The following is an 18843-nucleotide window of genomic DNA, read 5'->3' as shown; positions in this document are numbered from 1 at the left end:
ATCCCTCCTCAAAAAAATTACACCAGACCCTCACCTTCCCACAGCCCACCGGATCCTTTTCACCAGCTGTGTGTAGCAAGGCTGCGGAGGCACGATCACAGCCCAGGACTACGACCTGCTCTGCCAAATGAGCTACTTGCTTCCATGATCGAAGGCTGCAGCCACCGCCGCCTCCTGCTTACACTTTGCTCCCCTGTCACTGAACAATCAGTCTGCGGCTGCCCCTGGTGTCACCCCTGTGGCGGGGGTCACCCAGGTGCGGTCTGCACCCCCGTAGTAATGCCACTGGTCATAGTGTCCCTTCTGTCTGGGAGTGGCACCACCCTCCTGAAAAATGCCACCTGAAAAACGCCTTGTTGGCCTCGCAATAGACTTCCCTGACTACATAAGTGTGAGCGTCATTAAAGTATGACAGCTAATCTTATCCTGTTAGCTAGATTATAGAATATTTAGCTTTCTTCCACTGTTCAGTAAACATATAATTGGCAAAGGTAGTAGTTTTTTGGAACTGTGTGCTTAGAAAAGCAAAGAATTTCTTACAGTTTCTTGGATAATAAAGTCAAATAACTCACCTTCCTCCAGCGGCTGGTGACCCGAATGTAGATGGTGTATTTGTGGTTGGGGATTAGAGGAGCATTGAGGAACCCATTATAATGGTGGTTATCCCCAAGGGTGAAGGTTCTGGGTTCGGTGAAGGTCTCTGCGGGAAGGACAGCCGCTGTATAGCCACTTAGAGTCAAGCTGGAGTTGTACGGGGTGTTGATGAATCCCAGACAGTCCATACTTAAATTCCGATCCTGGGCCGGATAGACAATCACTTCATAAGAGCTGTGGGTAGAGAAGTAAGAGTTCAGCAAAGATCTGACATTTGTAGTTTTTGTATCTATTCAAAAATGTATTACTATTGGTACTGGTCCTACAAACCCACCAGTAATAAGTATCATTTTTAGAGATGTACAACTCGTTTTGTTACAAATCAAAATTTGGATGAAATTTTCGTTATTCAGAGATTTTGGATGTATCCGAAATTCCAAATGACAATACTAGCCGAAAAATTTGTTTGTGTTCATTTCATTCATTTTTCATTCGGGTTATTCGTTAGAATCAAAATTCGTAACGAAAAACTAAAATTCCTTACGTTCCATTCGTTAAGATACGGTATTCGTTATTTCGATAATTGGCAAAAATCAGAAAATCCAAAAATTGGAAAATAAGAATGAAAATCCAAAAGAACGAAAAGCCGAAAACTCAAAAATCAGAAATGATAACTAATAATAACTAACTATTAAATTATAGGTATTGTAATTTCCTTTCAAATTTGTCTGTTAGTGAACGTAACGAATACAAATTTATCCGAAGTTATGAATTATCCAAAATACCGAATGCCGCATCTAAACAAATGGAACATAACAAATTAATAATAATAAATAATAATAATAAAATTATTATTATTTATTATTATTAATTTGTTACATTCCATTCTCTTAGATGCAGCATTCTTTAGTTCAGATAATTCGTAACTTCGGATAAATTTGTATTCGTTACGTTCACTAACAGACAAATTTGAAAGGAAATTACAATACCTATAATTTAATAGTAGTAATAGTTATTATTAGTTAGTTAGTTAGTTATTATTTTGGGTTTTCAAATTTTCCTTCTTTTGAATTTTCTGGATTTTCGTTCTTATTTTTGAATTTTCAAATTTTCCGATTTTTGAATTTCCGGATTTTTGAATTTCGGATTTTCAAATTTCGGATTTTTGTTCTTTCAAATTTTCGGAAAAATTTGTTAAACGGGTTTTCGTTAATTCGAATATTTCCGAATTAGAGAATTTGTTAAATTTTGTCAGAAAAGGCATTTGGAACAAAACAAATTGCACATTTCTATACAATAGTATAGAATTTGAAGGAATCCTGTCAGGAATGCACTAGCCATAGTACAGGTCAAGGCTCAATGCGCACATAAATGCACAGGTGCAGACTTGCGGGTGCTCGCTTGGCTGTGCATAGACTGCGCATATGCGCTAATATTGATTCCAACAGGGCAATTTAAACTGCGGTCGGTGCTGATCTTTAGGTATTCCCATATTCCTGTATCTGTTCCTTTGCTTGAATCCTGTGATTGACCTAGCTCGTCTTGACCACGCGCAAACGCCACCTGCCCTGACCTTGGCTTGTCTCTGGTTTCTGCTCTGCCTCCTGCTCATCTGCCTGCTTAAAATTTTGCTGACCTTTGCCTGTATCCTGACCATTCTCTGCATGCCGTCCATGCCCATATCTGACCGCCTGTTGCAGACCTTTGCCTGTATCCTGACCAATCTCTGCATGCCGTCCATGCCCATATCTGACCGTCTGTTGCCGACCTTTGCCTGAATCATAACCATTCTCTGCATGCCGTCCATGTCCATATCTGACCGCCTGTTGCTGACCTTTGCCTGTATCCTGACCATTCTCTGCATGCCGTCCATGCCCATATCTGACCGTCTGTTGCTGACCTTTGCCTGTATCCTGACCATTCTCTGCATACCATCCATGCCCATATCTGACCGCCTGTTGCTGACCTTTGCCTGTATCCTGACCATACTCTGCATGCCGTCCATGCCCATATCTGACCGTCTGTTGCTGACCTTTGCCTGTATCCTGACCATTCTCTGCATGCCGTCCATGCCCATATCTGACCGTCTGTTGCTGACCTTTGCCTGTATCCTGACCATTCTCTGCATGCCATCCATGCCCATATCTGACCGTCTGTTGCTGACCTTTGCCTGTATCCTGACCATTCTCTGCATGCCGTCCATGTCCATATCTGACCGCCTGTTGCTGACCTTTGCCTGTATCCTGACCATTCTCTTCATGCCGTCCATGCCCATATCTGACCGTCTGTTGCTGACCTTTGCCTGTATCCTGACCATTCTCTGCATGCCATCCATGCCCATATCTGACCGTCTGTTGCTGACCTTTGCCTGTATCCTGACCATCCTCTGCATGCTGTCCATGCCCATATCTGACTGTCTGTTGCTGACCTTTGCCTGTATCCTGACCATTCTCTGCATGCCATCCATGCCCATATCTGACCGTCTGTTGCTGACCTTTGCCTGTATCCTGACCATTCTCTGCATGCCGTCCATGCCTATATCTGACCGTCTGTTGCTGACCTTTGCCTGTATCATGACCATTCTCTGCATGCCATCCATGCCCATATCTGACCGTCTGTTGCTGACCTTTGCCTGTATCCTGACCATTCTCTGCATGCCATCCATGCCCATATCTATAACTGAGGCCTCCCACAGGCTCTGCTAAAAGGTACATGACAAATCCGAAATAAATTATAACGAACCTAATTATCCAAAAATTAATTCAAAGTCAAAATGGAAACAAATGGCAATAAATACAGTAAAGTATAAAAGTGAAACAAGATAATTCCTACGTAGGCTGCTGAATAGAGAAGAGTAGAATAGAAAAGATTATAATAGAATGAATACAACAGGATAGAACAGAATAGGATAGAATAGAATAGAAGTAACAAATTTCCATGACGCTGAAATAAATTATAACTAATCGAATTATCCCAAATTGAAAATGAGTTTGAATTTGAAATGGAAACATATTGCAATAAATACAGTAAGGTATAATAGTGAAGAAAGAAGATAATCCCTACTGCTCAATAGAATAGAGTAGAATAAAATACAAAGAATACAATATGATAGAACAGAACAGAATAGGATAGAACAGAAATAACACATTTCCGCGAGGCTGAAATAAATTAAAACAAATCGAAACTGAATTTAAAATGGAAACATACTTCAATAAATACAGTAAGATATAAAAGTGAAATAAGATGATGATTCCTACTTAGGTTGCTTTATAGAATAGAGAAGAGTAGAATACAAATAGAATAAAATAGAATAGAAAGAATACAAAGGGGTAGAACAGACTAGGATAGAATAGAATAGAATAGAAGTAACAAATTTCTGTCAATCTGAAATAAATTATAACGAGTCTAATTATCTGAAATCAAAAATTAATTCAAAGTCGAAATGGAAACATATTGCAATAAATACAGTAAGATATAAAAGTGAAATAAGATGATGATGCCTACTTGGGCTGCTGAATAGAATAGAGTAGAATAGAATAGAATAGAAAGAATACATAAGGATAGAACAGGATAGAATAGAACACTATAGAAAAAACACATCTCTGTGAGTCTGAAATAAATTATAACAAATCGATTTATCTGAAATAGAAAATGAATTTATATTTGAAATGGAAACATATGGCAATAAATACAGTAAGATATAAAAGTGAAATAAGACGTTAATTCCTATTTAGACTGCTCAATAGAATAGAGAAGAGTAGAATATAATAGAAAATAACAGAAAGAACACAATAGGATAGAATAGAATAGAAGTAACAAATTTCTGCGAATCTGAAATAAATTATAAGGAATCGAATTATCCCAAACAAAAATAAATTTGAATTTGAAATGGAAACATATTGCAATAAATACAGTAAGATATAAAAGTAAATTAAGATGATGATGCCTACTTGGGCTGCTGAATAGAATAGAGTAGAATAGAACAGAATAGAATAGAAAGAATACAATAGAACAGAACAGAATAAGATATAATAGAAGTAACACATTTCCGCGACGCTGAAATAAATTATAACTAATCGAATTATCCAAAATCGAAACTGAATTTGAATTTGAAATGGTAACATACTGCAATAAATACAGTAAGATATAAAAGTGAAATAAGATGATGATTCCTACTTAGACTGCTGAATAGAATAGAGAAGAGTAGAATATAATAGAATAGAAAGAATACAAAAGGATAGAACAGGATAGAATAGAATTGAAGTAACAAATTTCTGCGAATCTGAAATAAATTATACCAAATTGAATTATCTGAAATCAAAAATGAATTTGAATTTGAAATGGAAACATATTGCAATAAATACAGAAAGATATAAAAGTGAAATACAATGATGATTCCTACTTAGGGTGCTATATAGAATACAATAGAAAATAGAATAGAATAAAACAGAATAGAACAGAATAGAAAATAAAGGAATATGATAAAATAAAATAGAATATAAAGGAACATCATAGAATAGAAAAGAAAGGAATAGAAACATAGAAAAATCACAGCAGAAAAAGACTGAGTACTCCATTGAATCTGCTAATTTTATTTATTTTTTTATTTTTTATTTTTTATAATTAACCTCATTGTCTGATAGATCTATGTTTGTCCCAAGCATGTTTGAAGCCATTTACTGTTGACTGTCTGACTACATCTGTTGGTAGTTTATTCCAATCATCAACCACCCTTTTGGTAAAGTAATACTTTCTAAGATTAGTTTTGAACTTTCCTCCAGTTAGTTTGAGGTCATGTCAAATAGAATTAAACAGAATAGAATAAAATATAAGAGAACATAAAAAAAGAATAAAAGAACAATAGAATAGAAAACAAAAAGAATAGAATAGAAAATGAGGGAATGGAATCGAATATGGAAGAATGGAATAGAAAATAAAGGCATATAATTGAATATAAACGAACAGAATAGAAAATAATAAAATTGAATAGAATCAAATAGAATAGAAGAGATAGGAATAGAATAGAATCGAAAATAAAAGAACAGAATGTAGTCAAATAGAAAAGATTAGAATATAAAACAATTAAATAGATTTGCATAGAACAGAATGAATATAGCTGTCTTCCAAATTAGAATTTCAATTTAGGATCGATTTGAAAATAACGAATTTACAAAACTAATCCGAATAGATTGTAAAGGAAATGTGTAAGTTCTGTATATAATTGTATTGTATTTTGTATGTATTGCACACTGGCCACACTGTGCACACGGCACTAATAATGTTTTCATTACATTCTTTCAAGTCCTGATTAGAATTAGCCTGCCTATGTTACGCCCCTTGTTACTATAAAAGTACAATTGTAATAGTAATGTGATACCTACGTAATCATGTGTATAAAAACCTTCAATTGCGTCATAATAAAGCAGAACAGTTATTTGGAAAGATACGGAGTGTATCTTTTGTGTCTGTTCCCTACTGCAGTAGTTATTATTAATTTGGAACCACTAATCAATATGAGGATAGGAGTTGCCGATCTATAAATTCCCAGGTCAATACGAAGCTATTTCCGAAAATGAATCATTCTAACATAACAAATATGACAAAACCAAAATGATTAACTTAACAAACAAATCCGAAACAAAGCATCTGTAGTGTATAAATAAATATGACTCTCTAACCTGATTGGTCCATTCGTTGCAGGGACCGGGTTCAGCTGTAGCGTGTTTCCTCTGAGGGTATCCTTTGGATGTTGAGGAGGATCTGAAAGAAATCCGGACATGACGTTAAATTTCTTCCCCACTTATAACTCCAGTTGTATCGTCAATGAAAACCACAAAACCAATCACCTGTCTCCACAGGAGATCTGGACCTCGATACAGAGCCGACTGTCGGAGTTATGGATACACAATAACATTTATAAGGGATAGGAGAAGACCAGAGAGCTTATGGTGGACCTTCACCTTCTCTTATAACTTGCAATTTATTTTCTCCTTCCCAACCCCTCCCTCACACTTTACACAACTGAAAACTATTTTTTCGGGAGTCCCAAACCCTACACTTCCTGCTTTTTTGCCCTAGGTGGGAATGATGTCACCCCACCGCCTGCTGCCTCCTGGAATACTGAGGTCACACATCCAGGAGGCTTCATGGCAAACTGTGTCTCACCGTGCAGGTTCCGGGAACTCTCTGCGGCACTGTACACAATTATTTGCATGTCATCAAGGGGGGCTGGCTCAAAGAACTCGGAAGAAACAGCTGGAATCCTCGTGACATCATACAAGAAAATGGTGGCAGGAGACCTAGCGTGCTGAGATAGAGCAGTAGCTTACACCAGTTAAGAGCAGAAGAACCCAGGAGCCGCACATCAGAGCAAGAGCTGCTGTGTGTAGACAAGTGGTAGTCTCAGCCTGGACCCCCACTAGGCCACATCCCCAATACATTTCACTCCGCCCACTGGAGCTTACTCATGGGGATAAATGCATTGGGGGCATGGCCTGGTGGGTGTCCAGGCTGAGACTGCCACTTGTCTACACACAGCAGGTCTTGTTCTGATGTGAGGCTCCTGAGATCTTCTGCTCTTATATGTCATTGTCTGGAGCATGGGTGGACTCCTCACAGTGGCAGGCACAGGACTACACTTCAGTGTACATGTAGGTGTGCTGGAGTGGTATGTAGAGTGGTAATGTCAGCCTGGACTCCAACCAGGCCACTCCCCCAACGTGTTTCACTCTGCCCACTGGAGCTTACCCATGGGGATAGAAGCATTGGGGGCGTGGCCTGGAGGGGGTCCCGGCTATGACTGCCACTTGTCTACACACAGCAGGTCTTGTTCTGATGTGAGGCTCCTGGGATCTTCTGCTCATTGTCTGGAGCATGGGTGGGCTCCTCACAGTGGAAGGCACAGGACTACACTTCAGAGACATGTAGGTGTCCTGGAGTGGTGTGTAGAGTGTTAACTCCAACCAGGCCACACCCCCAATGTGTTTCACTCCACCCCCATGACTTACCTCCGGCTGCGGAGTAAAACGTGTTGGGGGCGTGGCCTGGTTGGACTCCAGGCTGATGTTACCACTCTACACACCACTCCAAGACACCTAGATGTGCGACCTTTAGGGGCCACCCCATTGTTCTCTGAAGCCTGGCAGGAACCAAGACGGGTTCCATCCCCTGTCAGCACTCTGTGGAAGCATTGATCACATACCCCTTACCACCAAGCCTCAACGGCACACACACATCTCCTAGGTCACAGGATTACACTTCCTAGCACCCTGAGCGGCTCACATACATACCACGGGATTACACCAGACGGGTATGTTTTTTGTGGACAACCAAAAGTTCAAGGTAAGAGGATAAAAAAAAATGACCATCAAACCCAGGGAAACAAAAAATAAACAAGCATGGAAGCCACGGGACTCCATAGACACAATGCTGCTGTAGGATCCAACAAAACGGCTACGCTAAAAGAACGTAAGAACCGGAGATAACGTCACCAGAAAACCCCGCTGCCTGGATGTGATGTAAGCGATTGGCTGTGTGGTAGCTACAGGAGGAGAGGAGAACCAAAAACATCAATCTCCCAGCTCTACACTTCTGCTTATCCCTACCTGCTATATCTGCTACTGGACCTTACTTCTTGGTGGGGCAACCCTGAGGGCCGCTATCTGGTACTAACATGCAGCGAAAACCCATCTCCACCATCAGGAGCTCTGGTAAGTACCAGTTAGTACTTAGACCCCGCACCTCAGATGGGCCCGTGTCATCCAAACAGAGTGTCCTGCTTCTGTACTTATCCAGCTGGTTGTGGGAGCCTCTCTACTGCTAGAGTTACTGGTCTTCAAGCCTGACCCCTGACCAGGATGGCTACAGAAGCTTTGAATGGGAATAAATGCCGTCAGATGACATTTTCCTTGGTGGTAATGGTAACAAGAACATCAAAGGCCCGTCATTTAGACATGTGCAGAACGTAAGAATTCGTTTCATTTAGTTTCGTTTCGATTTGTTATTTACGATAATTTGTTTCGATAAATTAGTTTAATTCGTTTTCAGAATTTGTTTCGCTCATTCATTTTCGAATTTGTGAAATTCAAATCTAATTAGCATTCAAATTTATTCTATTCAAAATTCGAATTTCGAAAGACGACTATAGTCTATTGAATTTGATTTTTTTTTTTTATTCGTTGTCAGAATTTGTTTTATTTCGTTTATTCGTTTTCAAGTTCGTAAAATTCTAATTGAATTTGCAATCAAATTTATGCTATTCGAAATTTGAATTTCAGAAGATGGTTATATTCTTTCTATTTTATTCTATTCTATTCTACTGAATTCTATTTTTTTTTAATTCATTGTTAACATTTAGTTTATTCGTTTTCGAATTTAGAAAATTCAAATTGAATTTGCAATCAAATTTATTCTATTCGAAATCTGAATTTCAGAAGACAACTACAGTATTATAAGTATCTTATTTTCTATTCTGTTTTAATCTAATATATGCTATTCAAATTTCTTCTATTCAAAATTCGAATTTCAGAAGATGGTTATATTCTTTCTATTTTATTGCATTCTATTCTACTGAATTCTATTTTTTTTAATTTGTTGTTAGAATTTGTTTTATTTTGTTTATTCATTTTCAAATTTAGAAAATTCAAATCAAATTTGCAATTAAATTTATTCTATTCTAATTTGAATTTCAGAAGACAACTACAGTATTTTCTTTCAATTTTATTCTATTCTATTGTTACATATAGTTAGATAGTAGGTGAGTTCGAAAAAAGACACAAGTCCAACCTATGTGTGTGATTATATGTCAGTATTACATTGTATATCCCTGTATGTTTTTTCTATTCTATTCTTTTCTATACTATTCTCTTATTTCAATTCTTTTCTATGCTATTCTTATATATTCTATTCAAATTTATTCTATTCAAAATTCAAAATTTCAAAAGATGGTTATATTCTTTCTATTTTATTCTATTCTATTGAATTCTATCCTATTTTTTTTTTTTTAATTCGTTGTCAGAATTTGTTTCGTTTACTCATTTTCAAATTTAGAAAATTCTAATCGAATTCGCAATCATATTTATTCTATTCGAAATTCAAATTTCAGAAGACGACTACATTCTTTCTATTTTATTCTATTCTATTTTTTCTATTCTGTTCTTTTCTTTTCTATTCTATTCTAATATATTCTATTTAAAATTTCTGAACACTTTTCTATTCTATTTCATTCCATTTTTGTTTTCTAATTCCATTTTTAATTCAATTTGGAATTCTTTTTTTTTTTTTCGTTTCATTATTTCGGATTTGTTTAAATTTGTTACTATTGTAATGCGGAAATTCGGATACATCTGGATTTCCAAATAACCAAATATTTGTCTGAATTTTTTATTCAGAATGGTACAAACCGCACATGTCTACCATCATTATTAATTTGTTTTTTAGCCAATCAATAACTTGGATAAGATTACCTCCAATATCAGTTTCGGTAATCCATTCTCGGATCCTTTCGGCTCCGGCTGATGTGAATGCTCGGAGGGAGATGGTGTAGGTGGCCCCGTACTGGAAGGGGATTTTATGTTCTGTTACACTGGGGGGGAACCAGATGGAGTCATCCAAAGCAAAGGACCGATCGTAGTCCCTCCTGGCTGAGACAGTCAGCTATAAGAAGAGATGAAAAATAAAAATCGAATTAATAATAGAATTCGAGAAACCAAATTAACCCCTTGATGACGATCTCACACAAATATGCGGGACTGGGCTTTTTTTTTATGGGGCTACATATTTGCGTATCCCTACAGCACAGATACTGGGGTCTCACCAAGAGCCCCGGGCCCCGTACTAACGATCGGGACCAGGAACACCCGATTCCAGGTCACCTGATTGCTGTGATAGCCTCTAATTGGCTACCACAGTGATCAGTCACTTTGAGGCCCGCCCCCATGTTTTCTCTCTCTCTGTGAATGGAGGGGAGAGATACATTGTATCTCTCTCTTTCCTTGCAAATAGAAAAAAAAAGTGTGTGCAAAAAAAATAAAAGAAAAGAATAATAATAAAAAACCTAGATCAAGATTTGATTTAGGTCAGTGTCAGGGTTAGTGTTTGGGTCAAGGTCAGGGTCAATATTTTTTGGACAGGATTTTTTTAAGATTAGTATCAGTGGCCGCTGGTGCTCAAAATTTTTTTGGGGGGCACAAAAAAATGTTGAAAAAAAATCAATTGCAGCCACTGTGCCATCAAACACTGCCACTGTGCCCTCAAATGCTGCCACTGTGCCCATCAAACGCAGCCACCGTGTCATCAAACGCTGTTACTGTGCTCATCAAACGCTGCCACTGTGCTCATCAAACGCTGCCACTGTGCCATCAATTGCAGCCACTGTGCAATCAAACACTGCCACTGTGCCATCAAATGCTGCCACTGTGCCCTCAAATGCTGCCACTGTGCCCATCAAACGCTGCCACTGTGCCCATCAAACGCTGCCACTGTGCCATCAAATGCTGCTACTGTGCCCTCAAACGCTGCCACTGTGCCCATCAAACGCTGCCACTGTGCCATCAAATGCTGCCACTGTGCCCTCAAACGCTGCCACTGTGCCAAACTCTGCCAGTGTGTCCATCAAACGCTGCCACTGTGCTCATCAAACACTGCCACTGTGCCATCAATTGCAGCCACTGTGCCCATCAAACGCTGCCACTGTACCCATCAAATGCTGCCACTGTGCCATCAAACGCTGCCAGTGTGTCCTCAAACGCTGCCACTGTGCCATCAAATGCTGCCAGTGTGCCCATCATATGATGTCAGTGTGCCCATCAAATGCTCACCCCCTGAAGATGGATCGTGGAACACCCCACTTACACCGCCCCCGCGGGAGGACCGGCGCTTACCAGGTGTCCTCTTCTCCAGCGTATCCTCTCCAGTCAGCTTCCTTGGCTCTGTCCCACTCCTGTCAAAGTGCTGAGCATCCAATAGGGACACCTGGCTCTTTGGCCAATCAGGAAACAGGTCTCACTGACCTGCCTCCAGATTGGCAGGGAGGCAATGCGGTGTGAAAATAGTGAATATTCATTCGCTATGGTCACACAAGTGGATGGGATCAGGGCGCACTCTAAGCGCCCCAAGCCCACCCTTTTTTGAAGCCTATTAGAGCCTCTGACTCTAATCAGGTGCTTCAAAAAAATACCCACCCCCGCCTTAGGAGTCCATGCATCCGGCGTCCTGAAAGGGGCCGGGCACAGGGATAGGAAGGCGGCAGCAGGGATAGGGGGGGCAGCGCCTGTGCGCCCACAATGCACGGGCCGCCACTGGTGTCGGTGTGTTTTAGGTAGGATAAAAGAAAAGCAAAATGCGCACTATTGTTTCTGGACTGTACTACGGGTACAAACATCAACTAACATACACATGTGTGGTATCACTGCGATCGTCAGGAGCAGGACAATTTATTTTGGTTTGTTCCTTGGCAGTGAATTATGGTAGCAGCAATAAATAGACAGCTACATTTAAAAATATATATATATATATATTTTTTTTTTACTATTTTGAGCCAGTTTTCCTTTGATATTTAAAAAAAAAAAATCAGGAGATATCCATTACTATTTACCAACAAATAAAAGCCCAGTTTGTCCTGAAAAAATGAGGTATAATCCACCTGGATGCACAAAGTAGTTGTGATGATACGTACGGTTTTACTTACACATGTCAAAGTTGCAAAATTGTGCTTAGGCATTAACATTTGTTTTACCCTTAGGCGCGAAGGGGTTAGAAAAAAAATGTAAAAATCTTGTATGTGTGCTCTAATTTTGGATATGAGAGGAAATAATAGTCCAGGGATACAATATAATAAAAGAAACGTTCATCTACTGAACAAACAGAATAAAAGAAGAGCATCTACTGATACTATTCTTAATGGAAATCCTCCAGATCGGCTACTCTTACCGGTCACAGGTCACATTGTGATTGCTGAACATCCAGTTTTCATTGCGGGAGGCAGTGGAGGTTTGAAGGAACATGGTTCCCCATCAATTATGACCTAGCCATGATGGGGTACGGCTAATAAATTAATACTTACATTAAAGCCGGTGATGTTCTCCCACTTGTAAGGAACGGACCATCTCATGGTGCTGTCTTCCATGGTGGGAAATTTCATGATGTTAAACTGACCGGAGACTGGAGAGACAACAAAGCCAAGATTCAGATACAGATACAAACATGGTACTCATTTTACCAATAGAGCAGGGGTTGAGATCTACCTGGACAAGATGGAAGAAAGCAAAGAAAAAAATCTATCAAGCTCCCAATAAAAAGACGTAGATGTAGTGTTCTGTCCCCCGTTAATGCAGTGTCCTCTGCCCCTTTCACATCACCCCAACTCTCCCCACTGCAGTGTCCTCTGCCTCCCATCCCCCAAAAGTAGTGTCCTTTACCCCCCAATGCAGTGTCCTCTGCCCCTTTCACATCACCCCAACCCCCCCCACAGTGTTCTCTACCACCCTCCCCCCACAGTAGTGCCCCACCCACAAATTCACATCACCCCACTGTACTGTCCTGTAACCCCAAAAACAGCATCCTCTGCCCCCTTCACATCACCCTCCCCACTGTAGTGTACTGTACCCCCCAAAAAAACTTGTGTCTTCTGCCCCCTTCACACCACCCCCCCCACTGTAGTGTCCTCTGCCCCCCCATAGCAGTATTCTCTGCCACCCTCCCCCCACAGTAGTGCCCCCCCCCCAAAAAAAACAGAATCCTCTGCCCCCTTCACATAGTGACCTGTACCCCAAATACTGAATTCTCTGCCCCCTTCACATCACCCTCCCCCACTGTAGTGTCCTGCACCCCCCCAATGCAGTGTCCTCTGCCCCTTCACATCACCCCCTTGCACTGTACTGTCCTTTTACCCCCATAGCAGTGTTCTCTGCCACCCTCCCCCCGCAGTAGTGCCCCCCAAGTCAGCATTCTCTGCCCCCTTCACATCACACACCCTCCCACAGTAGTGTCCTGTACCCCCAAATGCAGTGTCCTCTGCCCCTTTCACATTACCACCCACCCACTGTAGTGTCCTATGCCCCCCATAGCAGTATTCTCTGCCACCCTCCCCCCACAGTAGTGCCCCCCCAAAAAAGCATGCTCTGTCCCCTTCACATCACCCTCCCCACTGTAGTGCCCTGAACCCCCCCAAAAAAGTGTCTTCTGCCCCCCTATACACCACCCCCCCCCACTGTATTGTCCTCTGCCCCTCATAGCAGTGTTCTCTGCCACCTTCCCCCCACAGTAGTGTCCCCCACCCCAAAAGTAGCATGCTCAGCCCCTGCACATAATCTCCCCACTATAGTGTCCTGTACCCCCAAATACTGAATCCTCTGCCCTCTTTCACATCACCCTCCCCCACTGTAGTGTCCTGTACCCCCCCAATGCAGTGTCCTCTGCCCCTTCACATCACCCCCCACTGTAGTGTCCTTTGACCCCATAGCAGTGTTCTCTGCCATCCTCCCCCACAGTAGTGCCCCTCCAAATCAGCATTCTCTGCCCCTTCACATCACACCCCCTTCCACAGTAGTGTCCTGTACCCCCAAATGCAGTGCCCTCTGCCCCCTTCACATTACCACCCCCCACTGTAGTGTCCTCTGCCCCCCAACACAAAGTGTTCTCTACCTCCCCATAACCCAATGCAGTATACTGAGATCCCTCACCCCTTCATTGTAGTGTTCTCTGTCCCCCCTCCAACAGTGTCTCCTCCCCCATATGCACGCAGACTGTGTAGGGGGCGCTTCCTACCTGCCAGTGTGTGCAGCAGGGTGGAGGTGAGGAGACAGCATAGTGCTGGGTGGAATGTGGGAGCAGGAGCTGCGGGAGTTAACATTTCATAAGCTGGTGATTGGTTGCTAGGACTGCCTAGCAAACAATCCCTGAGCAGCTCCCACCCTCCATTCAGCACTAAGCTGCCTCCTGCCCTCCATTCAGCACTAAGCTGCCTCTCACCCTCCATTCAGAACTAAGCTGCCTCCCACCCTCCATTCAGCACTAAGCTGCCTCCCGCCCTCAATTCAGCACTAAGCTGCCTCCCACTCTCCATTGAGCACTAAGCTGCCTCCCGCTCTCCATTCAGCATTAAGCTGCCTCCCGCCCTCCATTCAGCACTAAGCTGCCTCTCGCCCTCCATTCACCACTAAGCTGCCTCCTGCCATCCATTCAGCACTAAGCTGCCTCCTGCTCTCCATTGAGCACTAAGCTGCCTCCCGCTCTCCATTTAGCACTAAGCTGCCTCCCGCCCTCCATTCAGCACTAAGCTGCCTCCCGCTCTCCATTCAGCACTAAGCTGCCTCCCGCCCTCCATTCAACACTAAGCTGCCTCCCGCCCTCCATTCAGCACTAAGCTGCCTCCCGCTCTCCATTCAGCACTAAGCTGTCTCCCGCCCTCCATTCAGCACTAAGCTGCCTCCCACTCTCCATTGAGCACTAAGCTGCCTCCCGCTCTCCATTCAGCACTAAGCTGCCTCCCGCCCTCCATTCAGCACTAAGCTGCCTCCCGCTCTCCATTCAGCACTAAGCTGCCTCCCACCCTCCATTCAGCACTAAGCTGCCTCCCGCTCTCCATTCAGCACTAAGCTGCCTCCCACCCTCCATTCAGCACTAAGCTGCCTCCCGCTCTCCATTCAGCACTAAGCTGCCTCCCACTCTCCATTCAGCACTAAGCTGCCTCCCGCCCTCCATTCAGCACTAAGCTGCCCCCCACTCTCCATTGAGCACTAAGCTGCCTCCCGCCCTCCATTCAGCACTAAGCTGCCTCCCACTCTCCATTGAGCACTAAGCTGCCTCCCGCCCTCCATTCAGCACTAAGCTGCCTCCCACTCTCCATTCAGCACTAAGCTGCCTCCCGCCCTCCATTCAGCACTAAGCTGCCTCCCACTCTCCATTCAGCACTAAGCTGCCTCCCACTCTCCATTCAGCACTAAGCTACCTCCCACCCTCCATTCAGCACTAAGCTGCCTCCCACTCTCCATACAGCACTAAGCTGCCTCCCGCCCTCCATTCAGCACTAAGCTGCCTCCCGCCCTCCATTCAGCACTAAGCTGCCTCCCGCTCTCCATTCAGCTCTAAGCTGCCTCCCACCCTCCATTCAGCACTAAGCTGCCTCCCACTCTCCATTCAGCACTAAGCTGCCTCCCACTCTCCATTCAGCACTAAGCTGCCTCCCACTCTCCATTCAGCACTAAGCTGCCTCCTGCCCTCCATTCAGCACTAAGCTGCCTCCCACTCTCCATTCAGCACTAAGCTGCCTCCCGCCCTCCATTCAGCACTAAGCTGCCTCCCACCCTCCATTCAGCACTAAGCTGCCTCCCACTCTCCATTCAGCACTAAGCTGCCTCCCGCCCTCCATTCAGCACTAAGCTGCCTCCCGCCCTCCATTCAGCACTAAGCTGCCTCCCGCCCTCCATTCAGCACTAAGCTGCCTCCCACTCTCCATTCAGCACTAAGCTGCCTCCCGCCCTCCATTCAGCACTAAGCTGCCTCCCGCCCTCCATTCAGCACTAAGCTGCCTCCCACTCTCCATTGAGCAATATTCAAGGGGGGCTTTAATTTCTAATTGTATCTGTCCAGTAGAATAGGAAATCAAAGACAACAAATTCTGCTTTGGTTGATCACTCTGAGCACCGAGAGTTGTTGCAGTTGGTATTGACCTAAATTGTAAGTTATCCAGGATAAGATTATTACAAGAAAATTCCTTCTCTCTAATTAAAAAAAAGTTTTTAATAAAATTACAAAAAAATTATTTATTTTATTAAAAAAATATCTTTGACTCTTTAATGGTTTGGGGTCATTTAAGTGTTTTGTTTTTTTTTTTTATTAAAAGCATTTTATACACAACGGGATTTAATAAGTGACTTATTTATTTATTCTGTCCTCTAGAGATGTGCACGATGGAAACATTTGTTTTGTAAATCATTTTGTTCAGCCACTACTGTGCCATCAATTGCCGCCACTGTGCCCATCAATTGCCACCACTGTGCCCATCAATTTCCGCTACTGTGCCATCAAACACAGCCACTGTGCCCATCAATTGCCGCCACTGTGCCCATCAATTGCCACTACTGTGCCATCAAACGCAGCCACTGTACCCATCAATTGCCACTACTGTGCCATCAAACACAGCCACTGTGCCAATCAATTGCCACCACTGTGCCTATCAAACACAGCCACTGTGCCCATCAATTGCCGACACTGTGCCCATCAATTGCCACCACTGTGCCCATCAATTTCCACTACTGTGCCATCAAACACAGCCACTGTGCCCATCAATTACCGCCACTGTGCCCATAAATTGCCACTACTGTGCCATCAAACGCAGCCACTGTGCCCATCAATTGCCACCACTGTGCCCATCAATTGCCACTACTGTGCCATCAAACACAGTCACTGTGCCCATCAATTGCCACTACTGTGCCATCAAACGCAGCCACTGTGCCCATCGATTGCCACTACTGTGCCATCAAACGCAGCCACTGTGCCCATCAATTGCCACTACTGTGCCATCAAACGCAGCCACTGTGCCCATCAATTGCCACTACTGTGCTATCAAACGCAGCCACTGTGCCCATCAATTTCCGCTACTGTGCCATCAAACACAGCCACTGTGCCCATCAATTGCCACCACTGTGCCCATAAATTGCCACTACTGTGCCATCAAACGCAGCCACTGTGCCCATCAATTTCCGCCACTGTGCCCATCAATTGCCACTACCATGCCATCAAAGGCAGCCACTGTGCCATCAAAGGCAGCCACTGTGCCCATCAAACGCAGTCACTGTGCCACCAAATGCAGCCACTACTGTGCCATCAAATGCAGCCACTGTGCCCATCAAACGCAGCCACTACTGTGCCATCAAATGCAGCCACTGTGCCCATCAATTGCTGCCACTGTGCCATCAAACACAGCCACTGTGCCAATCAATTGTCGCCACTGTGCCTATCAAACACAGCCACTGTGCCCATCAATTGCCACTACTGTGCCATCAAACGCAGCCTCTGTGCCCATCAATTGCCGCCACTGTGCCCATCAATTGCCGCCACTGTGCCCATCAATTGCCACCACTGTGCCCATCAATTTCCGCTATTGTGCCATCAAACACAGCCACTGTGCCCATCAATTGCCGCCACTGTGCCCATAAATTGCCACTACTGTGCCATCAAACGCAGCCACTGTGCCCATCAATTGCCGCCACTGTGCCCATCAATGGCCAATACCATGCCATCAAACGCAGCCACTGTGCCCATCAATTGCCACTACTGTGCTATCAAACGCAGCCACTGTGCCCATCGATTGCCACTACTGTGCCATCAAACACAGCCACTGTACCAATCAATTGCCGCCACTGTGCCTATCAAACACAGCCACTGTGCCCATCAATTGCCACCACTGTGCCATTAAACGCAGCCACTGTGCCCATCAATTGCCACCACTGTGCCCATCAATTTCCACTACTGTGCCATCAAACACAGCCACTGTGCCCATCAATTACCGCCACTGTGCCCATAAATTGCCACTACTGTGCCATCAAATGCAGCCACTGTGCCCATCATTTGCCACCACTGTGCCCATCAATTGCCACTACTGTGCCATCAAACGCAGCCACTGTGCCCATCAATTGCCACTACTGTGCCATCAAACGCAGCCACTGTGCCCATCAATTGCCACCACTGTGCCATTAAACGCAGCCACTGTGCCCATCAATTGCCACCACTGTGCCCATCAATTTCCACTACTGTGCCATCAAACACAGCCACTGTGCCCATCAATTACCGCCACTGTGCCCATAAATTGCCACTACTGTGCCATCAAATGCAGCCACTGTGCCCATCAATTGCCACCACTGTGCCCATCAATTGCCACTACTGTGCCATCAAACGCAGCCACTGTGCCCATCAATTGCCACTACTGTGCCATCAAACGCAGCCACTGTGCCCATCGATTGCCACTACTGTGCCATCAAATGCAGCCACTGTGCCCATCAATTGCCACTACTGTGCCATCAAACACAGCCACTGTTCCCATCAATTGCCACTACTGTGCCATCAAACGCAGCCACTGTGCCCATCGATTGCCACTACTGTGCCATCAAACACAGCCACTGTGCCAATCAATTGCCGCCACTGTGCCTATCAAACACAGCCACTGTGCCCATCAATTGCCACTACTGTGCCATCAAACGCAGCCACTGTGCCCATCAATTGCCGCCACTGTACCCATCAATTGCCACCACT

The 18843-nt window shown here is 43.7% G+C and overlaps 1 protein-coding gene across 2 annotated transcripts in view; it reads right to left on the bottom strand.

The window, feature by feature from the left end:
* The window catches only part of LOC141122360 (uncharacterized), a 56521-nt gene that overhangs the window by 5144 nt on the left and 32534 nt on the right, over positions 1 to 18843 (bottom strand). For both annotated transcript variants that reach the window (XM_073611969.1, XM_073611968.1), the window contains exons 8-11: positions 12656 to 12753; positions 10059 to 10248; positions 6273 to 6354; positions 573 to 828 (exon numbers count right to left, since the gene is read on the bottom strand). In XM_073611969.1, the coding sequence (XP_073468070.1) occupies positions 573 to 828; positions 6273 to 6354; positions 10059 to 10248; positions 12656 to 12753 (626 nt within the window). The remainder of the gene's footprint in view (positions 1 to 572; positions 829 to 6272; positions 6355 to 10058; positions 10249 to 12655; positions 12754 to 18843) is intronic.

Source organism: Aquarana catesbeiana, linkage group LG01, assembly GCF_042186555.1.
Source record: "Aquarana catesbeiana isolate 2022-GZ linkage group LG01, ASM4218655v1, whole genome shotgun sequence".
In the NCBI taxonomy this organism is placed as follows: Eukaryota; Metazoa; Chordata; class Amphibia; order Anura; family Ranidae; genus Aquarana; species Aquarana catesbeiana.
Note: the sequence above shows the minus strand (reverse complement) of the source record. Positions and strands in the feature narration are given on the sequence as shown.